Genomic DNA, 23,738 nt, shown 5'->3' on the forward strand with positions numbered 1-23,738 from the left:
CACCTGGCAGGAAGCGGAAGACGGGGTTATAAAATAAAGGAAGTCAGAAGCTGCTCTGGTTTTGTTCGCCGTGTTCTTTCACCACCCTTTTTCGTAACTGAACTCGAGCCAGTTGCCCACCGGCCTAGCATCGCTTTCACCATGGCTCTCAGCGATGCTGACGTGCAGAAGCAGGTGAGGGGTTAGGGTTGGATGTCGCGAAGCTGAGGTGCCCTCCTGGGGGAGGTGGGTGGAGTACGCCTGGAAAAAGGATTGGGCCTTAGGCACGTCGAATGCTGCAGGGAGGGTCCCTTACCACCAGTCCTGCTGTTCTGTCCGGGAGAGATTTGCTTACTGGGAAATTTGCTTCATAGAGCGTATGATTTCTGCTTGGGCCTTACGAGCTGCCTACTTGCCTGCGCTCCTCCTGGAACGCCTTGCTCTGCTCACCCACTTTGGCTGTCCCTATTTTCCCAGGGTACTCAGTGTACTCAAGGTACTCAGTTAAGTAATTGGACAGAAATCTTTGCAAAGATTGAAAACAGCCTTTCACTTGAGTTTTAACCCCAAGGGAAGGAGTCACGGTATATGATAGGAAAGAAACGGTGTTGGGGGAAGGCCGCTTTCAATGTTGTTTTGAGGTCATTCACTTTATGCACTGTGAATTTTCATTTTGAAGGAATGTCTTCTGTCGTAACCGATCTAGTTTGTGTATTCACTTTTGTCAAGTGCAAAAATCTTGTTTTCTTAGACTTTTTTTTTTTTCTTTCTTGATCACGGGGTCTTATCCATTGAGCTGCATCCCCAGACCTTTTTATTTATTTTGAGACAGCCTCGCCAAGTTTCCAAGGATAGCCTCAAACTTGTGGCCCTCCTTCTTCAACTTCCCACATCGCTGGGAATTAGCGTACGCCCCCACGCCGGGATCATTCTCTTAAATTTATGAGCCCCAGCACCTAACAATGTTGGTCCAGGTCGCTGAGTCGGGGTTTATGGAAAAAATTGTTATGCAAGTTTTGAACTTATATCTTTTTAAAAAATTTTTTTAGTTGTAGATGAACACAATACCTTTTACTTATTTTTACGTGGTGCCGAGGATCAAACCCAGTGCCTCACATGTGCTAGGCAAGAGCTGTACCACTGAGCCACAACCCCAGCCCATGAATTTATATCACTTTTGAAAGTGAATATAATCAGTCTTGGGAAACTTATTTAGCTTTTTAAAATGAACCATACCTTAAAATTGTAGGCATTAGAAATATTTTAAGATACCTGGTCTAGGAGGCTGGGGCAGGAGGACCATTTGAGCCTAGTAGCTCAAGGCCAGCGTAGACCCCCAGACTCTGTCAAAATAAGTAAAAGTAAAATAGAAAGGAATGTTATAACCAAAAGCCTCCTTGGGGAGTATAGTGGTGTCTATAATAAGGGAATGGTCTTGCTAATTGATATCCTGAAACCAGGGTCCTAGCATTTAGTAATTGTGTTGCCAGTAGGTTTTTCAGAGAAGGAAATTTAAGGCTGCGATTTAATATCTGTATGGAAAACTAAGCCTACTTTTTTCTCCAAGTACTAGGAAAATTCTCTGACTAAAGCACACTCAGTGGTTTATGAATCGTTTTAGATGAGCAATACAATGTTTTTTCCTTTGATGTTTCCATTTCCTTATTTAAAAGTAATTCTTGGGCCGGAGGGGGTGGGGGAAGGAAAGATTGTAGAATGAAACAGACAGTATTACCCTGTGTATGTGTATGATTATATGAATGGTGTGAATCTACATTGTGTATACAACCATAGAAATAAAAAGTTGTATTTTTTTGTGTACAATGAATCAAAAAAGTTGAATCATTTGTGTACAATGAATCAAAAAATAAAAGGAATTCTTTTCATTTAATTTTTTTTTTTTTTTTTTTTTTTTTTGGTACTGGGGATTGAGCCCAGAGGTGTTTAACCACTAAGCCACATCCCCAACCCTTTTTTATATTTTATTTAGGAGCAGGGTCTGGCTCAGTTGCTTAGGGCCTTGATAAGTTGCTGAGGCCGTCTTTGAACTTGTGATCCTCCTGCCTCAGCCTCTGGATCTGTTGGAATTACAGGCATGCACCAACATGCCTCGCTCATTTTATTCTTAGCCTAATATTCCCTAAGAAGAATGAGGTATTTCTTCATTTCTTCCTTCCTTTCTTCTTTTCCTTTTTCTTTTTTTTTAGATGTTGATAGACCTTTATTCATTTATTTATATGTGGTGCTGAGAATCAAACCCAGTGCCTCATGCATGCGAGGCAAGCACTCTACCTCTGAGCCATAACCCCAGCCCTCCTTTCTTCTTTTCTTCCTTCCTTTTTCCTGTGCTGATCACAAAAGTGAAATAGGAATGACAAAAATAGCATCTGTAGAGAAATTCTACAATATTTTTGTAGAAAATGAAGTTTTTTGAACATTTATCACTACTTTTGATTTTGAATATAGGAGAAACTTGATGCAGTGGAGAAGTACAAATGCCTACCACATGCTGTTAGTAGACACAATATTAATTCCCTTGTTCCATCATCTTTGTACCTTGTAGTATATAGAAGACTGAGGCTTCTACAGGAAAGGTATTGTGCAAAAGTAAGGCAGTGTATTTCCTTGACCTGTAGATTAAAATCATTTTTTTCTCCCCCCCCCACTACACTACTTGTAATTTCCAGTGTTTTTGTTTTGTTTGTTTGTTTTTATTTTTGTGGTGCTGGCAATCAAATTCAGGACCTTAGATGGGCTTGATAGCACACACCTGTGAGTCCATCTACTCAGGAGATAGGAGGATTGCAAGTTTCAAGGCCAGTTTCTACAACTTGGCAAGACCCCATCTCAAAATTAAAAAATAAAAAAGGGCTGGGGATGTAGCTCAGTGGTAGTAGAGCACCACTGGGTTCAATCCCTAGTACTGAAAAAAAAAAAAAAAGAAAGAAAGAAAAAGAAAGAAAAAATATTCCAGTGTATGCTAGGCAAGTGCTGTGCCACTGAACTACATCCTTGGCCCCAGGGCAATGTGTTTTATTCACAGTATTGTCAGCAGTGTATAGGCCAAGTGCCAAGTACATTGTAGGTGCTGAATAAATCCTGAATTCCTTGACTGCTTCTCTATCATGTTAATTTATTTGTGTGTATTTGCTTGCTTTTTTTAATCTGAAGAGTAGTTATTTATTTTATCAAATTTTCAAAGGAACCTGACTCAAATCCTTTAATAACTGGGTTAGAAAGAAAAAAAATAATTTTTAGAGGTCAGGTTTTTCTGCCTTAGGGGAGGAGTTAAATGTCCTTAAGGGATTGATTCTTGGAACCCTTGGTTGACTGTAAATAGGCTTGGGTTAAAATGAGTGCCTATTGCTCTAGACTAGGCTGAACAAGTCAAATCTGGTACCTGAGGGTCCAGCATGAATAGTGAAAGCAGATAATTCAGATTTGAATCAGAATTCACCTTTAGAGTTCAACCGCATCTTGTAGCATTTATAAACATCAGTTTTGATTACTGTGTTTAGATTATTTCTACCCCACTACCCCAGACTGTGGATGGAATGTAGGACCTCTTGCATGGTAGGTCCTGGGTTACATTTCCTAGCCCTATTAAACTACTTTAGAAATTGCAGGGGGAAGGAAAAAATAATGAATTAAACACCATTACCCTGTGTAGATGTATGATTACACAAATGGTATGCCTTTACTTCATGTACAAATAGAAACAACATGTATCCCATTTGTTTACAATAAAAATAAATTAAAAAAAAAAAAGAAATTGCAGACAAAATAATTTCAGTGAGGCTTCAAATAGAACTTAGGGAGACACCATTCCTCATCGTGATCATACATACCTCCTAAATGTGTGGAGGCTAATCTTTAAGCATAGTGATTTTTCTGTACATGTCGCTCATGGTTAGTTACCCCAAATAGTTGAAAGTGTGAGATTGTATTATTTATGAAATTGAATGTCATTATCATGTTTTGGCTTCTTCTCTAGAATGACTCTGTGTTCAGCTACAGGGGTGCAAAAGCCCTAGTTTATTGCTTTCTGAGCCCCGAAAAAGAACTTGGAGGACTCAGCAGAGGGATTTTGGACATTATTCACACACTCCTTGGTGGTGGCAGGCTGAGATACAGTGGGAGAACCATACTATATCTGTAAACAGGACGTATAAATATGGGATAGATTACACGCCCATTGCACAGGTGGATTTCCTTAGATGTGTTATGAATACCTTCGTTTACTTTACAACCAAGGTCACTGTGCTTTGAGTCTTACCTAAAGATTGTAGATAAAGGGAAGTGGTCAGCTTCTCTCTCCCATTCACTTATCACTTTTTTTTTTTTTTTTTTTTTTTTTTTTTATTGCTATGCTGGGAATTGAACCCAGGGCCTTGCATATGCTAGACAAGTGCTCTACCACTGAGCCATATCCCCAGCCACATTATCAGATTTTTTTAGTCCTTTATATCTTACTGCAAGCTTTCCTAGGCACTAATTAGTGTTTAATCCAACAGTAAGTATTGTATTATCTGTTTTGATCATCACATTTTGGCTCCTCAAGAATAGAGTGGGGGACTGGGGTTGTGGCTCAGTAGAAGAGCACTTGTCTCGCATGTTCAATTCTCAGCACTGCATATAAATAAATGAATAAAATAAAGGTCTGTCAACATCTAAAAAAATAAAGAATAGTGTGGGGGCTGAGGTTATGGCTCAGTTGTAGAGAACTTATTCAGTCCTCAGTACATTAAAAAAGAAGAAAAAATAAAGTTATTAAAAAAAAAAAATAGAGTGGTTCACTGGTTCCAGGTGGTGACATAACAACTGTAATCCTAGCTACTTGGGAGATTTAGGCAGGAGGATCATAGGTTCAAGGCCAGCTGGGCAGTTTACACTCCATCCCAAAATAAAAAGGGTTGGGAATAAATGTGTCCTGGATACCTTTTCCTTTCCTTTCCCTTTTCCTTTTTCCTTTGTCATTTCCCTTTCCTTTCCTTTTCCTCTTGCTCTCTTTTTTTTTGGCTGGGTGGCCGGGGAAGGGGGTGCTGGGGGTGGAACCCAGGACCTCATGCATGCTAGATAAGTCCTCTACCACTGAGTCCTAGCCCCAGCTCAAGCTGTCTCTTCTAAAACCATACTGTTTTCTTTAAGACTTTGATGTATTCTCAACTCACTTTTTGAAAAAACATTGTGGTTAGAAAACATATAGGCTGGGCATGGTGGCACATGCCTATAATCCCAGCAGTTTGGGAAACTGAGACAAGAGGATTGTGAGTTCAAAACCAGCCTCAGCAACTTAGTGAAGCCCTAAGCAACTTAAGGAGACTCTGTATTAAAGTAAAAACTTAAAAGGGCTAGAGATTTAGCTGAGTGGTAGAGCACCCCTGGCTTCAATCCCCAGTATCAAAAGAATAAAAAACACGTAACAAAATTTGCCATCTTAACCATTTTTAAGTGTTTGTTAATGTAAAGTACAACCATATTATTGTGAAACAAAATTTATTTTTATATACCTAGATGTACCTTAGATTTATGATATCTTTGTGTCACATTGAGAAGCTGCTGTGGGAATTGTTTCCAGAATGTTAAACCCTAAAAAGTACCTAGGAAATTACCCTGTAATCCTCAGAAGACTTGAAACTCACAGTAGATTCTCATTCATCTACACACGTTTGTTGAACACCTGCTGTGGTGATTATTCCATCTTCTGGGGGTATAAATGACAGACAGGATCCCTGTATTCAAATTTAACCTTTCAGTGGAAGAAATAAATTAATTAGTAACATGGAGATTCCACATAAGTTTTTAGCTTTTTTTTAGGGATTGAACTTGGGGACACTCAACCACTGAGCCACACCGCTAGCCCTTTTTTGTATTTTATTTAGAGACAGGGTCTCACTGAGTTGCTTAGTGCTTTGCTTTTTGCTGAGACTGACTTTGAACTCTTCAATCCTCTTGCCTTAGCCTCCCAGGGTGCTGGGATTACAGGCATGTACTACTGAGCCCAGCTATTTTTTTATTTTTTTAAAATTCTTTTAGGTACAGTCACTGTGAAATGAAACTACCATTCCACTACCAGTGAATTTTTGATTAGCTATATTGGTTGGAATTTTACTTGAATATTTTACATCTGACACTAAAGTCAATACATTGTGAGTTACCCCAAACTCCATGTAAAATATTTTAGTGATAGTGATCCAAAACCATGTAACAGGTCCCTAGCCTTATAATTTAGTTGAGGATGGGGACATGTAAGCAGCAATTGTGACTTCATGTTATGTGCTGTGGTAGAAGTTGAACAGCGTGTCCCAGGTACACAGGAGTGAGAGGTTCAGAAAAGATTTTCCAAAGGAAGTGGCAATTAAGCTAGCTGAGACTTGAGATGTATCAAGGCAAAGAGGGGAAGGAAAAGTGTTTCAAGTGGAAGGTGGAGCACGTTTGGAATCTTGGAGGTAAGACAGACAATTGTAAACTTAAGGACCTGAAATAAGCTTAGTGTGACAGGAACTAATCTGAAAAGTGGTGAGTAGTGCATGGTTTGTTCATGTGATGCTTGAGAGGTAAGCAGTGATCAGATCAGGTCCTGTACCTCCTAAAATCTTTGCATTCTGTGGTAGGGAGAGTGGAGTGATGCATGAGAAGCTAGGTATTTTGAAAGGATCTCTGGTTGCAATGTACAGTAGGATAGAGTGGTAATAGGACTAGAGGCATTTGGGAGACATTTGGAAGCTATTGTAATAGTTCAGCTGTGAGATAATGGCTAGGACTAGGGTGGTGGCTCTAAATACTGAGAGAGATGTGCAAATTTAGAAACTCTTAAAAAAAGAATTCATAGAACTTCATGATTGACTGGATATGAGGACTGAGGTGGAAGGAAGATCAGTCTATTGTTAGTGCTTGTGCCTGAAATGGAGATCCAGGTGGAAGGTTGGAAGGGGAGTGACCAGTAGTTAATAGCAAATGTGTAGAATTTAGGTTATGTAAGCTATCCCAAAAGAGCTCTCTAGGAGTCATAGGAAGAAGGGGGTGTCCCAAAAGAGACAAGGAGAAAAAGGAGGAAGTCATGGAAACAAAGGGAAGAGATTGCTCAAGAAGGAACCTTGGGGACTAGGGTTGTGGTAGGGCACTTGCCTAGCATGTGTGAGGTGCTGGGTTTGATTTTCAGCACCACGTATAAATAAATAAAATAAAGGTCCATCAACAACTAAAAAAAAAAAAAAAAATATATATATATATATATAAAAAGAAGGAGTGTTGGTCATTACATCAAATGGTGCTGAAAAATGAAGGAAGAGAATTCTAAGATTTAAGGGCAAGGAGGTTGTTGATCATTTTATGAGTCCACTCAGTGGAACAGAGGGGACAGAAGTCAGATTGGAGTGTGTTGAGAGTTGAAGGTAAGAAACTTGACAGCAAATGTAGATAACTGTTTTAATCTTTGTGGTACTTGGGATCAAACCCAGGCTAGGCAAGCACTCTAGTACTGGACTATACTCCCAGCCCTTGAATTTAGGTGGCTCTTTGATGGGGAAAAGAAAGAGAGGGTGCTGGCTGAAGGGCCATGAAGTAGAAGAGTCCTCTCAAGTATTCCAGGTTCCTTGACAGTAGGATTAAGTCCAACATACCTGTGTTATTGAATACTGCACCTTGTTCATTTGCTAAAACAAATTCCAGATTGTAGGAGTTAGGGGAAGGAAAGATAGTGAACTGAGACAGACATTATTACCCTATGTACATGTATGATTACACGAATGGTGTGAATCTACGTTGTGTACAACCATAGAAATGAAAATTGTTATACCCCATTTGTGTACAGTGAATCAAAATGCAGTCTGTTAAAACACACACACACACACACACTCTCCAGATTATAAGCTTTCCTAAGTGCAAAAACTGTTTCATTTATCCATGTACTCAATAAATGGTTATTGAATGAATCAGAGAAGATATATTTTCTTTTCATGTCAAATTTAAAAATATTATTTTTCTTTATAGATAAAGCACATGATGGCTTTCATTGAACAAGAAGCCAATGAGAAAGCAGAAGAAATAGATGCAAAGGTAAGATCCATTTTCTAGTTTTAAGAAATCACCAAAGTTTCATACTGTTTTGCTTTGCTAAGCAATAATATAATAAAATTGTTTAACACCAAATTGCAAAGGACTAGTAAGAATCTGTGTTTCTAGGTGGGGTGGTGGCTCAGGGATGGAGTGCTTGCCTAGCATGTGTGAGGCACTGGGTTCGAGCTTCAGCACCACATAAAAATAAATAAATAGAGGTATTTTGTCCATCTACAACTAAAAAAAAAAAAAAAAAAAAAAATGCCTGTATCTTTAATGTTAAAAAATAAATTTTCTAATTATTCTGATTGCTAATTAAGTGTTTAAATTTTATCATGGGGTAGAGAATTAATACCTGCGTTAATTTTCTTAAGGAGTCCATAATTTGTAATTGCAATAAAGTCTGTAAGTATTTAAGGTTAAAATGAAAGCCATTGTACATTACAAAGGTGACATTTAGCATCTAAAATTCTTAGGTGATGAGTGCAGGCAAAATGAAATATGTCTGTAGTTACAGATACTTGGGAAGCTGAGGCAGGAGGATCACTTGAGCCCGATATAGCAAGACCAAGACCCTGTTTAAAAAAAAAATTTCAGTCACACATTGTTTATATCACCTTATATTCCTTAACAGTATATCAAGTTTTTATTTTCCTTGGATATAATCATAATAGGCATTTAAAAACTTTTAAATATGATCAAAACATATTTTCTAGTATTTTATTTTTATTGATCTTTTAAATCTACTATAGTTACATTCGTTAGTTACTCTAAAATTATATGTACCTGGAATAGAACTGAAATTCTCTGAAACTTTGAATTATCACTTAGGGAAAAAAGATTATTTTTAACTCCCACTAATATATAACAATTGATAGACTGTTTGATATTATTTTGGTAGTCATAGAAACGTTGCAGTTTCTTTCAACAGAGGGTACTGGGAATTTAACCCACTGAGTTGTACCCCCTAGTGCATTTTATTTTTTATTTTGAGACAGGGTCTCATTGAGTTGCTCAATATGCATCCTCCAAACATGCTTCTGTCTCCTGAATTGCTGGTAGTATTACAGGCATGTGCCACCACACCTGGCAAAAGAGTGCAGTTTCCTGTATGACTAGTTCCTTTAGTTTTCTCTGGACCAAGTATGAAAGTTTTATTTCAGCTGGGTGTGGTAGCACTTGCCTGTAATGCCAGCGGCTCAGGAGGCTGAGGGAAGAAGATTGTGAGTTCAAAGCCATCTTTAGCAACTTGGGGAGGCCCTGTCTCTCAATAAAATACAAAAAAGAGCTGGGAATATGACTCAGTAGGTAAGCTTCCCTGGGTTCAATCCCTGGTAAAAAAAAAAACAAAACAAACAAAAAAAAAAACCCCTTTATTTCAGCTATTATTTTGTTATTTTGGTAACTGTATATAAAGTAATCTTATCCTGCCAGACATGATGGGACACACATGTAATCCCAACTGCTTGGAATGCTGAGGCAAGAGAATAAAAAGTTCAAGGCCAGCCTAGGCAACTTAGTAAGAACTATCTGAAAAAAAAAAAAATGAAAAGATCTGGGGATATAACTTAGTGATACAGCACTACTGGGTTTAATCCCTAATACCACAAAAATTTTTAAAAAAAACTTGAAAAAGTAGTCTTACCCTATAACGTCATCATCTGTATTTATTTCCCATGTAGGGTATAGAAACAAGTTATAAAAACATTTAGGGCTGGGCATGGTGGCACATGCCTGTACTCCTAGCAACTCAGAAGACTGAGGCAGAAGAATGGCAAGTTCAAGACCAGCCTTAGCAATTTTGAGACTCTGTCTCAAAATTTAAAAAAATAAATAAAATAAAAATGGCTAGGGGCTGGGGTTGTGGTTCAGTGGTAGAGCACTTGCCCTGGATTCGATCCTCAGCACCACATAAAAATAAAATTTATTGTGTCCATCTACAACTAGAACAAAATATTTAAAAAAAGGTGTTGGGGGGGGCTAAGATGGTGGCTCCATGGTTAAGCACCCTTGGGTTCAATCCCCAATACTAAAATAAACAACAAAAATTTATTTTAGAACATACAAGTTCAATTACCTGTGCCAAATCTTGAATATCTGAATCAACAACTTTTGCTAACTTTTCCAAAATCATAATTTCATATTGCTTGAAAATCATAGACAACTCATGTACTGTTAAGATAGCTGTTTTTGTTAGTTTGTTTTGGACTGTGCAGGGATCAAACCAGGGCCTTGCATATGCTAAGCAAATGTTCTATCACTGAACTACACACACAGAAGGATAACATTTTAAAAAATAACTGCTCAATAATTTGCACTAATGAAACCAATAACCCTTGTTTGTATAATTTTAAGAGCTTGTATTACATTTACATATTCAACTCATGAAGAAAAAATACTTTTTGTTTTTTCATTTTACAACAGAGGACACTGAGACTGTTACTTGATTAAATTTTATAGGCAGTAACCTATAAACCAAATTCTGTTTCTTTATTAGCTCTAGTAAGAAAGTGAATTAAGTGAAGAGCATGTAAATTTTTTTTTCATGAACAGAAGCTTGTGTTTGATTATCTTTTGTAACTTTGTGGCTGGATACAGTTTTCCTTGATCACATTTTTAGTTTTATTATTCATCATTTATAATAAAAATCACTGTTCTTTCCTTTTGAATAAATTAGAAGTAATCTTTGCAACTGAGCATCACAATAAATCTTGTTTTAGATATGGAATAAGTAATCATAAGCAAGTATCCCTAGTTACCAGCTGCCTAAAATACAACTGTTTGCCAAAATCTGATGTAATGATGAATGGTAATTAATTCTCCCGTAGGCAGAAGAAGAGTTCAACATTGAGAAAGGCCGTCTTGTGCAAACCCAAAGACTGAAGATTATGGAATACTATGAGAAGAAAGAAAAACAGATTGAGCAGCAGAAGAAAATGTAAGTAGATCCTGGCCCTAGTATTAAGCTAAAGAATTCTCAGGTCAGTGAAACATGGGGTTAAGTGTGTTGCTCACTGGTGGAGTGTTTGCTTAGCATGAAGGAAGTCCTGAGTCCAAGGGTCCAATCCTAAGTAACCTCCCCTCCCCCTGCTCAAAAAAAAAAAAAAAAAAAAGTCAAATGAGACAAGAGGGCAGAGCAGGTGTTCTGTAGTTGAGTTTTTAACTCGACCTCCTGCTACTTACCTGACCTTGGGCAAGTTGTTTAACTTCTTTCTCATTTGTGAAGATGATAACCTTACAGGATTATTGAAAAATTAAATTTCAATAACTGATGTGAAAGTGTCACTTGGTAGTCATTCATTAAATCTAATCTTTGAAATCTAATCCTAACCTTTAAAAGTAAGTTGGTAGAAACCAATAAATATATTGGTTAAATATATCTCAGTAAGATTATATTTGGTCATTAAAAAGAAAAATACTTGCTTTATCAAATTTTCATTGTACATAACAGAAAATTGTGTATTTCTTCTCAGTTTTGTTTTTTATGCTGCTCTTACACTGTTTTCCTATACTTTTTGCAGTCAGATGTCCAATTTGATGAATCAAGCAAGGCTCAAAGTCCTCAGAGCAAGAGATGACCTTATCACTGTGAGTAATTAGCCCCTATTACTTATAAAATTATAAATGTTAGCCAAAGTGTGATGGTACACACTTATAATTGTAGCTACTAGAGAGGCTAAGGCAGGAGGTCTTATGTTTAAGACCAGTATGGGCAATTTATCAAGACCTTATCTCAAAATCAGATTAAAAAATGGGTGGGGATGTAGTTCATTCGCAGAGCAGTTGCCTCGCATGTGTAGCACCCTGGGTTCAATCCCAGAACTGTAAAAAAAATATATATGTGTATATATAAAATGTTTATTCATTTGCTCATTCTGGAGAATCATAGTTAACATTAAGGAGTCGATAAATGATTTTTAAAGAGAATACAGTTGTTCAGCAAATCATTATATGAGGTATTAATGATAAATACAAACAAGAATGAGAGACAAGCCCTGACTTCAGTGACCTTCTAATCTAACAGAGACTCTATTGGATCATAGAACAACAATGGGTGGTCTGTACACAGTATGTAAGGCTCAGAAGGGAGGATGGATCGAATATAGAGCTGTGAATACAAGACCAAGAGTGTGGTCCCTGTTTTCAGTAAAAACCCATTGGAGGTTTTATTGTATTTTGTGGACAGTATCACAAATAGGATCATAATATTGTGTAGGCTAAATTTAATAGGGAAAAGGTTAGAAACAAGAACACCATTGGGGAAGTTTTGTAGTTATTCAAGGAAGAGGGCAGAAACTTGTAGAAACATATTACTTATTGAGAGGGTCTAGAGGTTTGTGTTTTGTTTTGTTTTGTTTTTGGTACCAGGGATTGAACTAGGGGCACTTAACCCCTGAGTCACATCTTCAGCCCTTTTTATTTTTTGTTTTGAGACAGAATCTTGTTAAGTTACTAAGGACCTCACTATGTTGCTGAGACTGGCCTTGAACTTGCAATCCTCCTACCTCTGCCTCTCAAATTGTTGGGATTACAGGCATTCACCACCACACCCAACAGTCTAGAGGTGTTTGAATTATATTCAGGAATTAAACAGAGGCTGGCTCTTTTCACTATTATTCATTGTTCCTGTGGAGGCCCAAACTCTGTTATATGATGGACAAAATATAGTTATATAAATATTGGAAGGAAGAAATAGAATTATCACTTTTATAGATATGATTAGTCTGAAATGATGACTGGCTATAAAAAGAATATGCAGAAATTAATAGATTTTATGTGTACCAACAATAACCAGTTAGAAAATAAAATAATAAAAAGTAGATCCCTGTATAAAAGCTATAGAAATTGTTATTTTTAAAAAATCTTTTTTAGTAGTTGATGGGCCTTTATTTTATTCATTTATTTATATGTGGTGCTGAGAATCGAACCCAATCCCTCACACATGCTAGGCAAGTATTCTACCACTGAGTCACAACCCCAGCCGAAATTATTAAATTAACATGCCTAATGTAAGATCTATATGAAGAAATGTGATAAAACTAACTATAAAACCTAAGTAAATGGAAGACACACTATTGTCTTAAAGAAAATACAAACCAGCGTTGTAAGGTGTGTAGTCTCAAAATTAGCATGGCATTCTGGATATGGTGGCACTGTAATACCAGCGATTCTGGAGGCTGAGGCAGGGGAATTGCAAGTTCGAGGCCAGCCTTAGCAACTCAGTGAGGCCCTAAGCAACTTAGCAAGACCCTGTTTTAAAATAAAAAAAGGGATGGGGATGTAACTTAGTGGTAAAATACTCTTGGACTGGGGTTCTGGCTCAGTGGCAGAGTGCTTGCCAAGCACATGCAAAGCACTGGGTTCAATTCTCAGCACCACATATAGATAAGTAAAATAAAGGTCCATTGCAAACTAAAAAAAAATAAAATGCTCCTGGGTTTAATCCCCAGTTTAAGGAAAAAAAAAAAAATAGCATGATGGCACTGAGACATGGCACATATTACAGGAAGACTTGCTAGACATCAACCACTGATTGACTTCCTGTTCTTTCAAGTCCTGCACTAAGTTCTGAATTTCACTCTTGAATAACCAAGAGAATGGTGGTTCCATTACTGAAAGTGGAAAATCAGGAGGACAAGATGTTCTGTTTGGAGAAAGAATGAGCTCACTTTTGGACATATTTTGAGGAATGGGAAACCTTCAGATGGACTGTGTGTCAGATGTAAATGTAAAGGACTGATACTCAGGATACATCAAGATGACTTATTGATTTAACTCTCATCATAGAAAGTGACCCCAAATTTGAGTAGTTTATCTGCTTTTAAACTCTAGGAATGTGGGAAAATAAACTGTTGTTAATGAGAATAATTTATCCCTTTAAGACATCAAAGGACTAGAGAGCTTTTGTGGGAGATGTTAACTGTAGAATGTTACTAGGACAGTTGCAACCTATCATTTCACTAAAATGTTGACTTTTAGTTGCTTGGTGTGATGGCACACTCATACAATCCCCTCTTCTGGGAAAACTGAGGCAGGGCAATCACAAGTTTAAGGACAAGTTGGGATTGAACCTAGGGGTTCAATTTTACTACTGAGCTACATAGGTCTCTTCAATGAGACCTATGGAGATGTACTTCTGTGGTAGAGGACTTGCCTAACATGCAGAATCTCCTGGGTTAGATCCCCAGTATCACAGTAATCATTAGTTGATTCCCTTCCAGGGAATTAAAATTCCTTTTGCAACTTGAATTAATTGACTTCATTTATAAGCTGCTCTTAAAATAATAGTATATGCTTAGGGGGCTGGGGAGATAACTCAGTTGGTAGAGTGCTTGCCTTGGCAAGTGTAAAACCCTGGGTTCAATCCCCAGCACTGCAAAAAAAAAATTAAAAAATAAATAATAGTAATAATAATAGTAGTACATGCTTATGGAAGGTAGTTGTAGAAGAGCTTGGGGCTAAGTTAGTGAAACTTGAGTGTAAATTTTAGCTCTGTCATATTCATTTGCCTAAATTATTGTTTCTGATCCCAAATTTCCACTTCTGTATGTTAAAATTAAGATATTTGGTAAAAAGGATTGAATGAGTGGACACATTTAAATCCTGTAGCCTAAAACTTGGCATTTAGTACTTGTTTAGGAAATGTCAGTTTCCTTTCCCAGTCCCATTTCTTCCAGTGATAATTCTTTCTTCCTGAGGTAGTCCTGGGTAAAAATTAAAATATGCTTATAGCTGGGCAACCATGTGTGGAGGAAGAGCTCACTGTGGGTGTGTGTCAGTCAGCAGTTCTTAATAGGGGTATAGTTTTGGGCTGGTTCAAAGATCCCTGCTCTCCACCATCTCCCCCAAACTTGATTTGCCACTAGGGGTGCATATCTCTTCTCCTTAAAATATCAAAAAACTGTAACTCTCCAAAGATTACATTAAGTAAAATAAGTTATAAAGAACACTTGCTATAGTTAAATATACCAGAACAATTTAGGTAACCAACAATGGAATTCAGAGGCATTATTTGTACCTTTTAAAATAATTGAGTCCTCTTTCCTCTTTAAACCCATAAGCCAATAAATACTTATGATTTAATGAGTAACTCCAATACTTTTTTGTGTGTGGTACTAGGGATTGAACCCAGGGGTTCAATTTTACTACTGAGCTACATTCCTCAGCCCTTTTTCATTTTGAGACAAGGTCTTAGTGTGTTGTTCAGGCGAGTCTCCAATTTGCCATCCTCCTGCCCCTACCTCCCAAGTAGCATGCACCTCCATACATAGCTTCCAATGTATGTGAGATTTGTTTCCTAATGATTCTTTTTAATTTTTGTTTTATTATAGAAATTAATATTCACTGTAGACCAATGGGGAAATACAAAATAGCATAAAGAATCAGAGATAAATTTTGGTATTTTGATCTATACCCAGACATCTTGTTTTTTCCTAACAAAAAATGGGGGCTGTGAGTTTTGTTCAGTGGTAGATACCTGCCTAGCATGTGTAAGGCCCTGGATTCAATCCCTAACATGACAATAAAAGAAAAAAGCAGTCATCTTGTGTGACTCTTATAGCTTTCTTTTCAAAGCTGTATTTTGCATATCTTTTATGTCCATCAGTTAAGTAGGTTTACCTGAGCTATTCTTTGCTAAACTATGAACTCTGAATAAGTTTGATGTTTACTGCTTCCTCAACATATATAGCACAACATCTGCTTTATCATGTGTCTTGGAATGTGTGTTAAACAAAAAACCAGCAAAAAATGTGAGGTGATGGGCATTTACTAGCCTCACGGATGGTTCTGAGCTAACAACCTTGATGTGTAGATAACTTTTTTCTTTGTCATTCTTTGTAGGACTTACTGAATGAAGCAAAACAGAGACTCAGCAAGGTAGTAAAAGATACAACCAGGTACCAAGTGCTGCTGGATGGACTGGTCCTCCAGGTATACTTACAGGCCAAGTCTACCATTTATAGCCACAGTTCTGAGAAAATTTATAGGACCTCTTTAAAGACCAGCTCTGTTTTTCCTGTGTTCTCATCTTAGCATTTTTCCTTTTACTCCTTATCTTCTAAAATGTGTGCTGTATAGGAGGGAGTAATGTCTGATTGATAAAAGACTTTCAGGCTTACTATTCTTGTATGAGGTTTTATTCAAAACCATATTTGACTCAAAAGGTCAAATCTGCTTTCAACTTTAAACTTGCTCTATTTGATTTTTACCACTGAAATATTTCCTTCAGATATAATTGCTTAGTCCTATGTGGTGAATCCTTATTTTGCTTGTTAATCACAAAATATTTGTCCCCTATCCAATCGATAAGACTAGCATATGAACTTGGATTTGAGCACCAGAGCACTAGGTCTCTTTATCTGGTTTGTGATAATTGCGATTTTCTTTCCATGTTCTCCCATACTGTCTGTGCTGTCTTCTCAGGAAATGTTGTCCCTTACCTGATGAAAGAACTTTAGAAACATTATTTTGCTGTTGCTTTTATAGTTTGTTTTCCTCTAATGGTATCTGATTGTTTCTTACAGGGTTTGTACCAGTTGTTGGAGCCCCGAATGTTTGTTCGTTGCAGGAAACAAGATTTTCCTCTAGTAAAGGTGAAGAACTTAGCTGAAGAAAAAGTTTTTTAAAAAGTCAAAATTTTGTGATGAAGTACATGTTCTAATACCAGCTCAGTTTTGGGAATTAGAGGAATATTGCCACATTGTATGTGTTCATTTTAGTTCAGCTTTTAGTTTCTTTAAAAAGATTGAGTTGCCAACTATGCTGGTACCTTCTTCCCTTTTGGGGAACTTTGCAGTACTATGATCCTAAAATCAAATAATAAAAGCTGCGCCTCTGCACTGGAGCAAAGATAGGCAATGCCCTCTTCAGGAGGCAGCCTACTGCCACATACAAGGCCTGGCTAAAACCTAATTAAATGTATTCACATACTCAGAGAAAGAAGAGAGGTTGGTCTCTCTGATAGTGTCATCAGGTTGCTTATCTGATTAACATTCTTCTTCCATGTAGCTTGTTGTAGGGCAAGGACATGCTGAGTCTCCTGGCAACTGCATTTCTTAGAACACACCAATACATTTATAACAATATCCTTGTATTCTTAGTGTGATTTGTCTCCCTAAGTAACTTGTCTCCTAGGAAGGAAAATGTGCCGGGGAACATTAGGTATTCATTTGTCTAAGGTACATATTTGCTACTGTAATGAATTATGGTTCTAGTTTGTCAGCCATCTCATGGATCAGTATTTGTGTTGACACCTCATTATAAGCCTGTAAACCAGAGAGTATTAGACATTAGAGTGGAGAGTTTACCAAGGGTCTGTCTTTCTATGGAGGTGGGTCTAAGTGTCTAGATAACACTGTATTCCTGGATATCAAGCAAGTGTTTTCTTGAAACTTTTATACTGTCAATTATTAGCTCTCCAAACTGGTGCTATATTAGCTACAAAGAGCAGGGAATTACTGAATACATACAACTAGTAACATTATCAGAAAAAAAAAAATTGAAGTTCTTTAATTCCTTCATGAAAATACTATTTATATATTCACTAGAGTTTGCACAATAGTGTTGAAGACTGGCCTTTCCAATAATTATGTTTGACCATACAAATTAAAATATAGCAGTAAAAACACATTTTAATCTTTTTTTTCCCCAGTGAACTGTGGCATTTAGTTGATTCTCATTGCCATGCAACCATCACCACTATGCATCTCTAGAACTTTCTCATCTTCCCCTGTGCGACTCTGTACCCATTAAACAATAACTCCCTGTTTGCCGTATTCATTCCTTCTTTCTCTTCTATTCCCTCATTCATTATTTGTCCGTTTGTGACTGACTCACTTTATTTAGCATAGTGTTGTCAAGTGCCACCTGTGTTGTAGTATGTATCAGAATTTTATTCTCTCTTTTTTTGAGTGGGGGGTACTGGAGATTGAACCCAGGAGCACTTAACTACTGAACTGCATCTCCAGCCCTTTTTATTTTTCATTTTGAGACAGGGTCTCACTGTTGCTTAGGACCTTGCTAATTTGCTAAAGCTGGCTTTGAATTTGCAATCCTCCTGTCTCAGTCTTCCAAGTGCTGGGTCCATTCCCTTTTCTAAGATTAATAATATTACATCAAATATATATGCCATATTTTGCTTATCCATTCCTCCATTGATAGACACATGGGTTGTTTTACCTTTTGACTATTGTGATTACTGTTGCTATGAACATAATTATACAAATTTGAGTCCCTACTTTTGCTAATTTGGGGTGCTTACCCAAAAGTGGAATTGATTATAAGGTAATTTTGAGAAAGTATCATAGTTTGCCAAGCAGTTGCTACATTTTACATTCCCACCAGCCATAGTACACAAAGGTTCTAATTTTTCTACACCCTCACTAACACTTTTCTGGTTTGGGTGTTTTTTGTTTTGAAACTGGTCTTTGTCTAGGCTGACCTTGAGTTCTTAGGCTAACATGATCTTCCTGTTGCATCCTTGCTATTAGCTGGGACCTCAGGTGCAATACCACTGCATGTGACTGTTTTTTTTTTATAATAGCCATCCTAATGGGTGTGGAATGATACCACCCTTTCTTGTGTAGACTGTCATCTAATCTTTTGCAGTTGCCATTTCAAACTCAGTCAACCGCCAAACCTGCTCCTCTTCTGATGCTCTTGGCTGGAGTGATCTTCCTCTTACCTTCCCACACTTCTCACAACTATTGTCTATTCTGGTGTGTCTGGTTAGCTGCAAAGTCTATTCACAGAAGTCGCTCACTGTCTCATCCTTGCTGCACGAAGCCTCTCAGTTAATCTCATTCTTCCTTAGAGGTGGCACTATTTTACATTTCGATTAGCAGAGCTTATATTTTTCACTTGGAGTAAATAGGAATATACTTGTAAAATCTGTTGATTTGGGTGTGGGGGGAGGGTTACCTGTTCAAGAGTTTGTTAAAACCTCTCATTGTGTTTTTTTTTTTTTCCTTCAGGCTGCAGTGCAGAAAGCTATTCCTATGTACAAAATTGCCACCAAGAAGGATGTAGATGTCCAAATTGATCAGGAGGCTTACCTGCCTGAGGAAATGTAAGGAGTATTCCTGCCATTAATGTCTTGCTTCTCACTGCAAGAATGTTCTTTGCACAAAGGACTTTGTAAAAGCATGTTTAAGTGCTTTTTTTAAGCATTTAAAGTGTTTTTAAAAAGCATTTAGGGGCCGGGGATATAGCTCAGTTGGTAGAGTGCTTGCTTAGCATACACAAGGCCCTGGGTTCAAGTCCCACCACCACAAAAAAAAAAAAAAAAAAAAAAAAAAAAAGCATTTAAACATGCTTGGTTGGGGGTATAGTAAGAGATTGTATGCTCAGAATGTGCAAGGCCCTGGACCAAAATTAGAAGTGTGTTTTGTCAAGCACACTCTTAGCCAGAAATTTTTTTTTAAAATGCTGCTGTTTTCTCTGGAAATGCTCTGTTCTTCTTTGTTAACCAGCTAATATACTCTAAAAAAGTCTATGGTTGCTTCGTTCATCCTAAAGAGAGGTAGCACTACATCCCAAACTTACAGCTGAGTCCATAAGCTCTGTATTGGATACTGAGGAAGAGAATCTCTACTATTAAGTAGTTACCAAACAAGAATCAAGTACTTGTTTAAGAATGCATGAGGCCCTAAGTTCAGTCCTCAACATTGCCAAAAGGGAAAACAAAACAAAAAACTAGGATTGTTGCATGTGCTAATAATTAGGTTCAAGTAACATTGGTACTTCTGCAGACTATGAGGGAATGACAGACTCAGGCAGGTGTTCCTAGTAAACTTAATGCAATTGGGGTAGGCTGTAGAAACTCTATCAAAGATAGAGGCCAGGGTCATTTTCTCCCATCTCACATGTCTGTCTAATGCCACCTAGCCACCATTGACTAATTTTAAGAGAGTCCTGGGACACATTATGAACTTAGTTGTAGGAGTATGGGACTTAGGACAGTGAGACCTAGATTTGAGAACACTATTGTCAGGTTTTTAAATATTTTTTAGTTGTAAGATGAACACAGTGTCTTTATTTTTATGTGGTGCTGAGGATTGAACCCAGGGCCTCACTTGTGCTAGTCGAGAGCTCTACCACTGAGCCACAACCCCAGCCCCATGTCAGGTGTTTTTAGTTGACATTATTGTCAGGTTTTTTTTTTTTTTTTTTTGGTGCTGGGGATTGAAACCAGGGCCTCATGCATGCTCTCAAATTGGGGTTGATTATTCATTTGCCATTTAATTGAGTAATCTTTGACTAGTTACTACAGCTGAACCTTGATTCTTCTCATCTCTAAATTGGGATAATAACAGCACCTAGCTTATAGACTTCAGGTGGTGGTTAAATGAGACACTGTCTAAAGAACACCCAGCATTAGTGCCTGGCACATTGCTTCGAAACTGAGCGGGCAGAGCAGGTTAACACTAGTTGAAGTGCTGGTAAATAACAGGTTTTATTAAAAATCCCTGTTTCATCCCTAGCATGAAAAACAAAAACAGCAATAATAAAAGAGCATTGTTCTTTTACTGAAAGATTTGGAGATATATGTGTTTTGAATTTTAGAGTTTAGAAAAGTACTGTTCTGTAACATCCCCACCAAGGTCTGAGGCATTGCCCCATGTTCAGATGCACTAGTGTTTCCAAGTGAAACAGGAACATCCACACAGTGGAGAATGAACACTAAAGGTTTGAAGTTGTTGGTGCTAAATGACTAAAGAACATTTTCAGTTCTTGAGCCATATGAACTGGATATTTTTTGTTTTTAGAGCTTTTGGATTTCAGTATTGCAGATAAGGGACTATAGACATATTCCAGTGCAGAGTGGCATTTTGAATATTGTCAGGACAGTTACTCTGTTATCATTTTATTCAGTGTTTGAACGTAAGCCTGTTTCCTGGTTTATGAAATAAATAATGGGTACACTGAGATTTTTGTAAGTCCATGGGAAGATTCAGTAAGGAGAAACCCTTGCTGACCTTGAAGAGGTTCCTGGCATATTTTCAGTGCTCTCCCTCACTCCCCCAGTGGAACAAAGAATTGTGCCATAGACAGTGGGTCAGGATTTCAGCAAGGAACAGTCCTGTCCTCATGAAGAATACAAGCTGTTTAGAGAAACCAAAAATAGATGAAACAAATGGAAATGGGGAAGAAGATGTAAGAAAACTATTAAGGCTCTTGTCCCTTAAAAATTTTCAAAAGAAGTTTTGCAAAACCTTCCTGGCCTTGTCTGATAGCCTGCTAATTTCAAGAAAAAAGTCGGTATAATAAAAAGACATTATAAGCCAGGCACAGTGGCACACACCTGTAATCCCAGCAGCTCAGAGTCTGAGACAGTGAGATCAAGAGTTCAAAGCCAGCCTCAGCAACAGCAAGGCACACTAAGCAACTCAGTGAGACCCTGTCTCTAAAAAAAATATAGAAAAGGGCTGAGGGTGTGGTTCAGTGGTTGAGTACCCCTGAGTTCAATTCCCAGTACTAAAAAGAAAGAAAAAAGACATAGTAAATGAATTTCATTTTCAGAGGACCTGTGTAATAGGTTTGGCCTGTTCACTTTATGCCCGTAAGACTGAAGAAAGGAATGAGTGAGGCGTGGCTGCAGGTAGGACTTTGGGTTGAGGTTTTGCAGAATGGAGTCCGAATGCTTTTCAGAGAGACAGTTAGGAGTATTGCCTTAAACATTCAGATGAGGTTGACCTGGAGGTGCATGCCAAGTAATCCCAGACACTTGGGAGACTGAGGTAGGATTGCAGGTTCAAAGCGAGCCTGAACAATGTAATAAGACATGGTCTCAAAAATTAAATAAAAAGGGCCGTGTGGGCTGGATTTGTGGCTCAGTGGTAGAGCACTTGCCTAGCACGTGTGAGGCACTGGGTTTGATCCTGAGCACCACGTAAAAATAAATAAAGGTATTGTGTCCATCTACAACTAAAAAATATTTTAAAGAAAAAAGGACTGCATATGTCGTTCAGAGGTAGAGTGATCCTGGGTTCAATCACTAGTACACCCCCTACCAAAAAAAGTTTTTTTAAATGAGGACTCAGTCTCACCAGGAGACCCTATTGACCCTACTGAGATATTTTCCTTTTTTCCATTTTTTAGGAAGGGGTAGTTATTAGAATTGTATGATGTATAAGAATCAGACTGGCATATAGTGGTCATTTAACACCACAAATACCTGAACTCAGAAGCATTTTTTTAAAAATATTTTTTAGTTGTCAGTGGACCTTTATTTTATTTATTTATATGTGGTACTGAGAATCAAACCCAATGCTTTGCAAATGCCAGGCAAGCGCTCTCCCACTGAGCTACAACTCCATCCCAGCATCTTTTAAAATATTTTTGTTTTAGTTGTAGATGGACAAAATACCATTAATTAATTAATTAATTAATTAATTTAAATATAGTGCTGAGAGTGGAACCCAGTGCTTCACCTGTTCTAGGCAAGCACTCTACCACTGAGCCACAACCCCAGCCCCTCAGAAGTGTTTTGAATTAATGTCAGGCCTGTTGCTCATTTTGCACACTCCATGCCCCCAAGTGGTCTTCTTCCAAGGAAATGACCTGAGCATACCATGTGTTTTTTGTCTTCCTCAAATCTATAAAATTGTTATTTCCTATGTTTGTTGTAGAGCTGGTGGAGTTGAGATCTATAATGGGGATCGTAAAATAAAGGTTTCCAACACCCTGGAAAGCCGGCTGGATCTCATAGCCCAGCAGGTGAGTGTGGGGAAACTTCTTGTTACCTGGTCTGGCTGTTACTTTGAAGTGGTACAGAACACATGTCCATGCACTGGCATTTGGACTTTGTCACTTTCCACTTTTTTTTTTTTTTTTCCACTTAGAGAATGCAGCAGCATTTAATTACTAAGGTGATAGGGTTCATAGGGGATCAGAACCAGAGTGCTGTTTATCTAGGATTCTAATGTATACATCTCACTACTTGTACAGGTGCTGATTGAGTTCTTTATCCATCAGGAATTATGGAAACTGAAGTAAATAGTTGTTTAAAGGAAATATAAGGCTGCTGACTATTCAGATCTTTCCATGTTTTCACAAATGAACTATAGGAAATAAACCAGGAAAATCCCACTTGCTCTACAATGCTGGGCATCTTCCATCAGTGCTAATTTGCTTCTAGACTGCCAACTCGGTTTCTCCTTTACTTAAAAGAACTTTATAGCCAAAGCATTTTGGCCTTGCATGTCATCTTCTGGTAACTTAAACATTAGAGCTGTGTAGCCTAGTACAGTAACCACCAGCCGTGGATGAATGTTTAAATTAAGATTACAAACTCAGGGCCTGAGGGTGCAGCTTGGTGTGGAGGGCATGTACCAGGCCCTGAGTTCCATCCCTAGAAGTCCTTAGTTTCACTAGCATACTTTTCAAATGTGCTACCATATATAATAACACTGCAGTCTTAGAAGTTTGAGGCTAAATCCTAAGGACATGTTAGTTGATGTAAGGAATGCTTCAGCACAAACTTGTGTCTTAAGTATTCTGTGTGGTTCCTCCTGGCACATAGTGTGCACTCAACAAATGCTTGTTATGAGAAAGAAATGTAGGTGATCCAGAATTATGAGGTAATATTGTTAATGAATCTTTCTTCTCCTTAGATCATAATATAACAGGCCTTAGAGAGTAATGACTTCAGATTTTTCATATTTTTACTTTGTCTTTCTTGTAAGCAGTCTGAACTCCAT

General features: G+C 37.8%; 1 protein-coding gene across 1 annotated transcript in view; it reads left to right on the plus strand.

Annotated features, from left to right (window-relative positions):
- ATP6V1E1 (ATPase H+ transporting V1 subunit E1) overlaps positions 1–23,738 on the plus strand; it is a 24,549-nt gene continuing 811 nt past the window's right edge. The window contains exons 1-8 of the mRNA XM_079140270.1: positions 1–174; positions 7,972–8,037; positions 10,866–10,975; positions 11,559–11,625; positions 15,880–15,969; positions 16,563–16,631; positions 19,011–19,105; positions 22,668–22,755. Coding sequence (XP_078996396.1) covers positions 142–174; positions 7,972–8,037; positions 10,866–10,975; positions 11,559–11,625; positions 15,880–15,969; positions 16,563–16,631; positions 19,011–19,105; positions 22,668–22,755 — 618 coding nt within the window. The 5' untranslated portion in view covers positions 1–141. The remainder of the gene's footprint in view (positions 175–7,971; positions 8,038–10,865; positions 10,976–11,558; positions 11,626–15,879; positions 15,970–16,562; positions 16,632–19,010; positions 19,106–22,667; positions 22,756–23,738) is intronic.

The sequence above is a fragment of the Sciurus vulgaris genome (genome assembly GCF_902686455.1).
Source record: "Sciurus vulgaris genome assembly, chromosome: 5".
Lineage (NCBI taxonomy): Eukaryota > Metazoa > Chordata > Mammalia > Rodentia > Sciuridae > Sciurus > Sciurus vulgaris.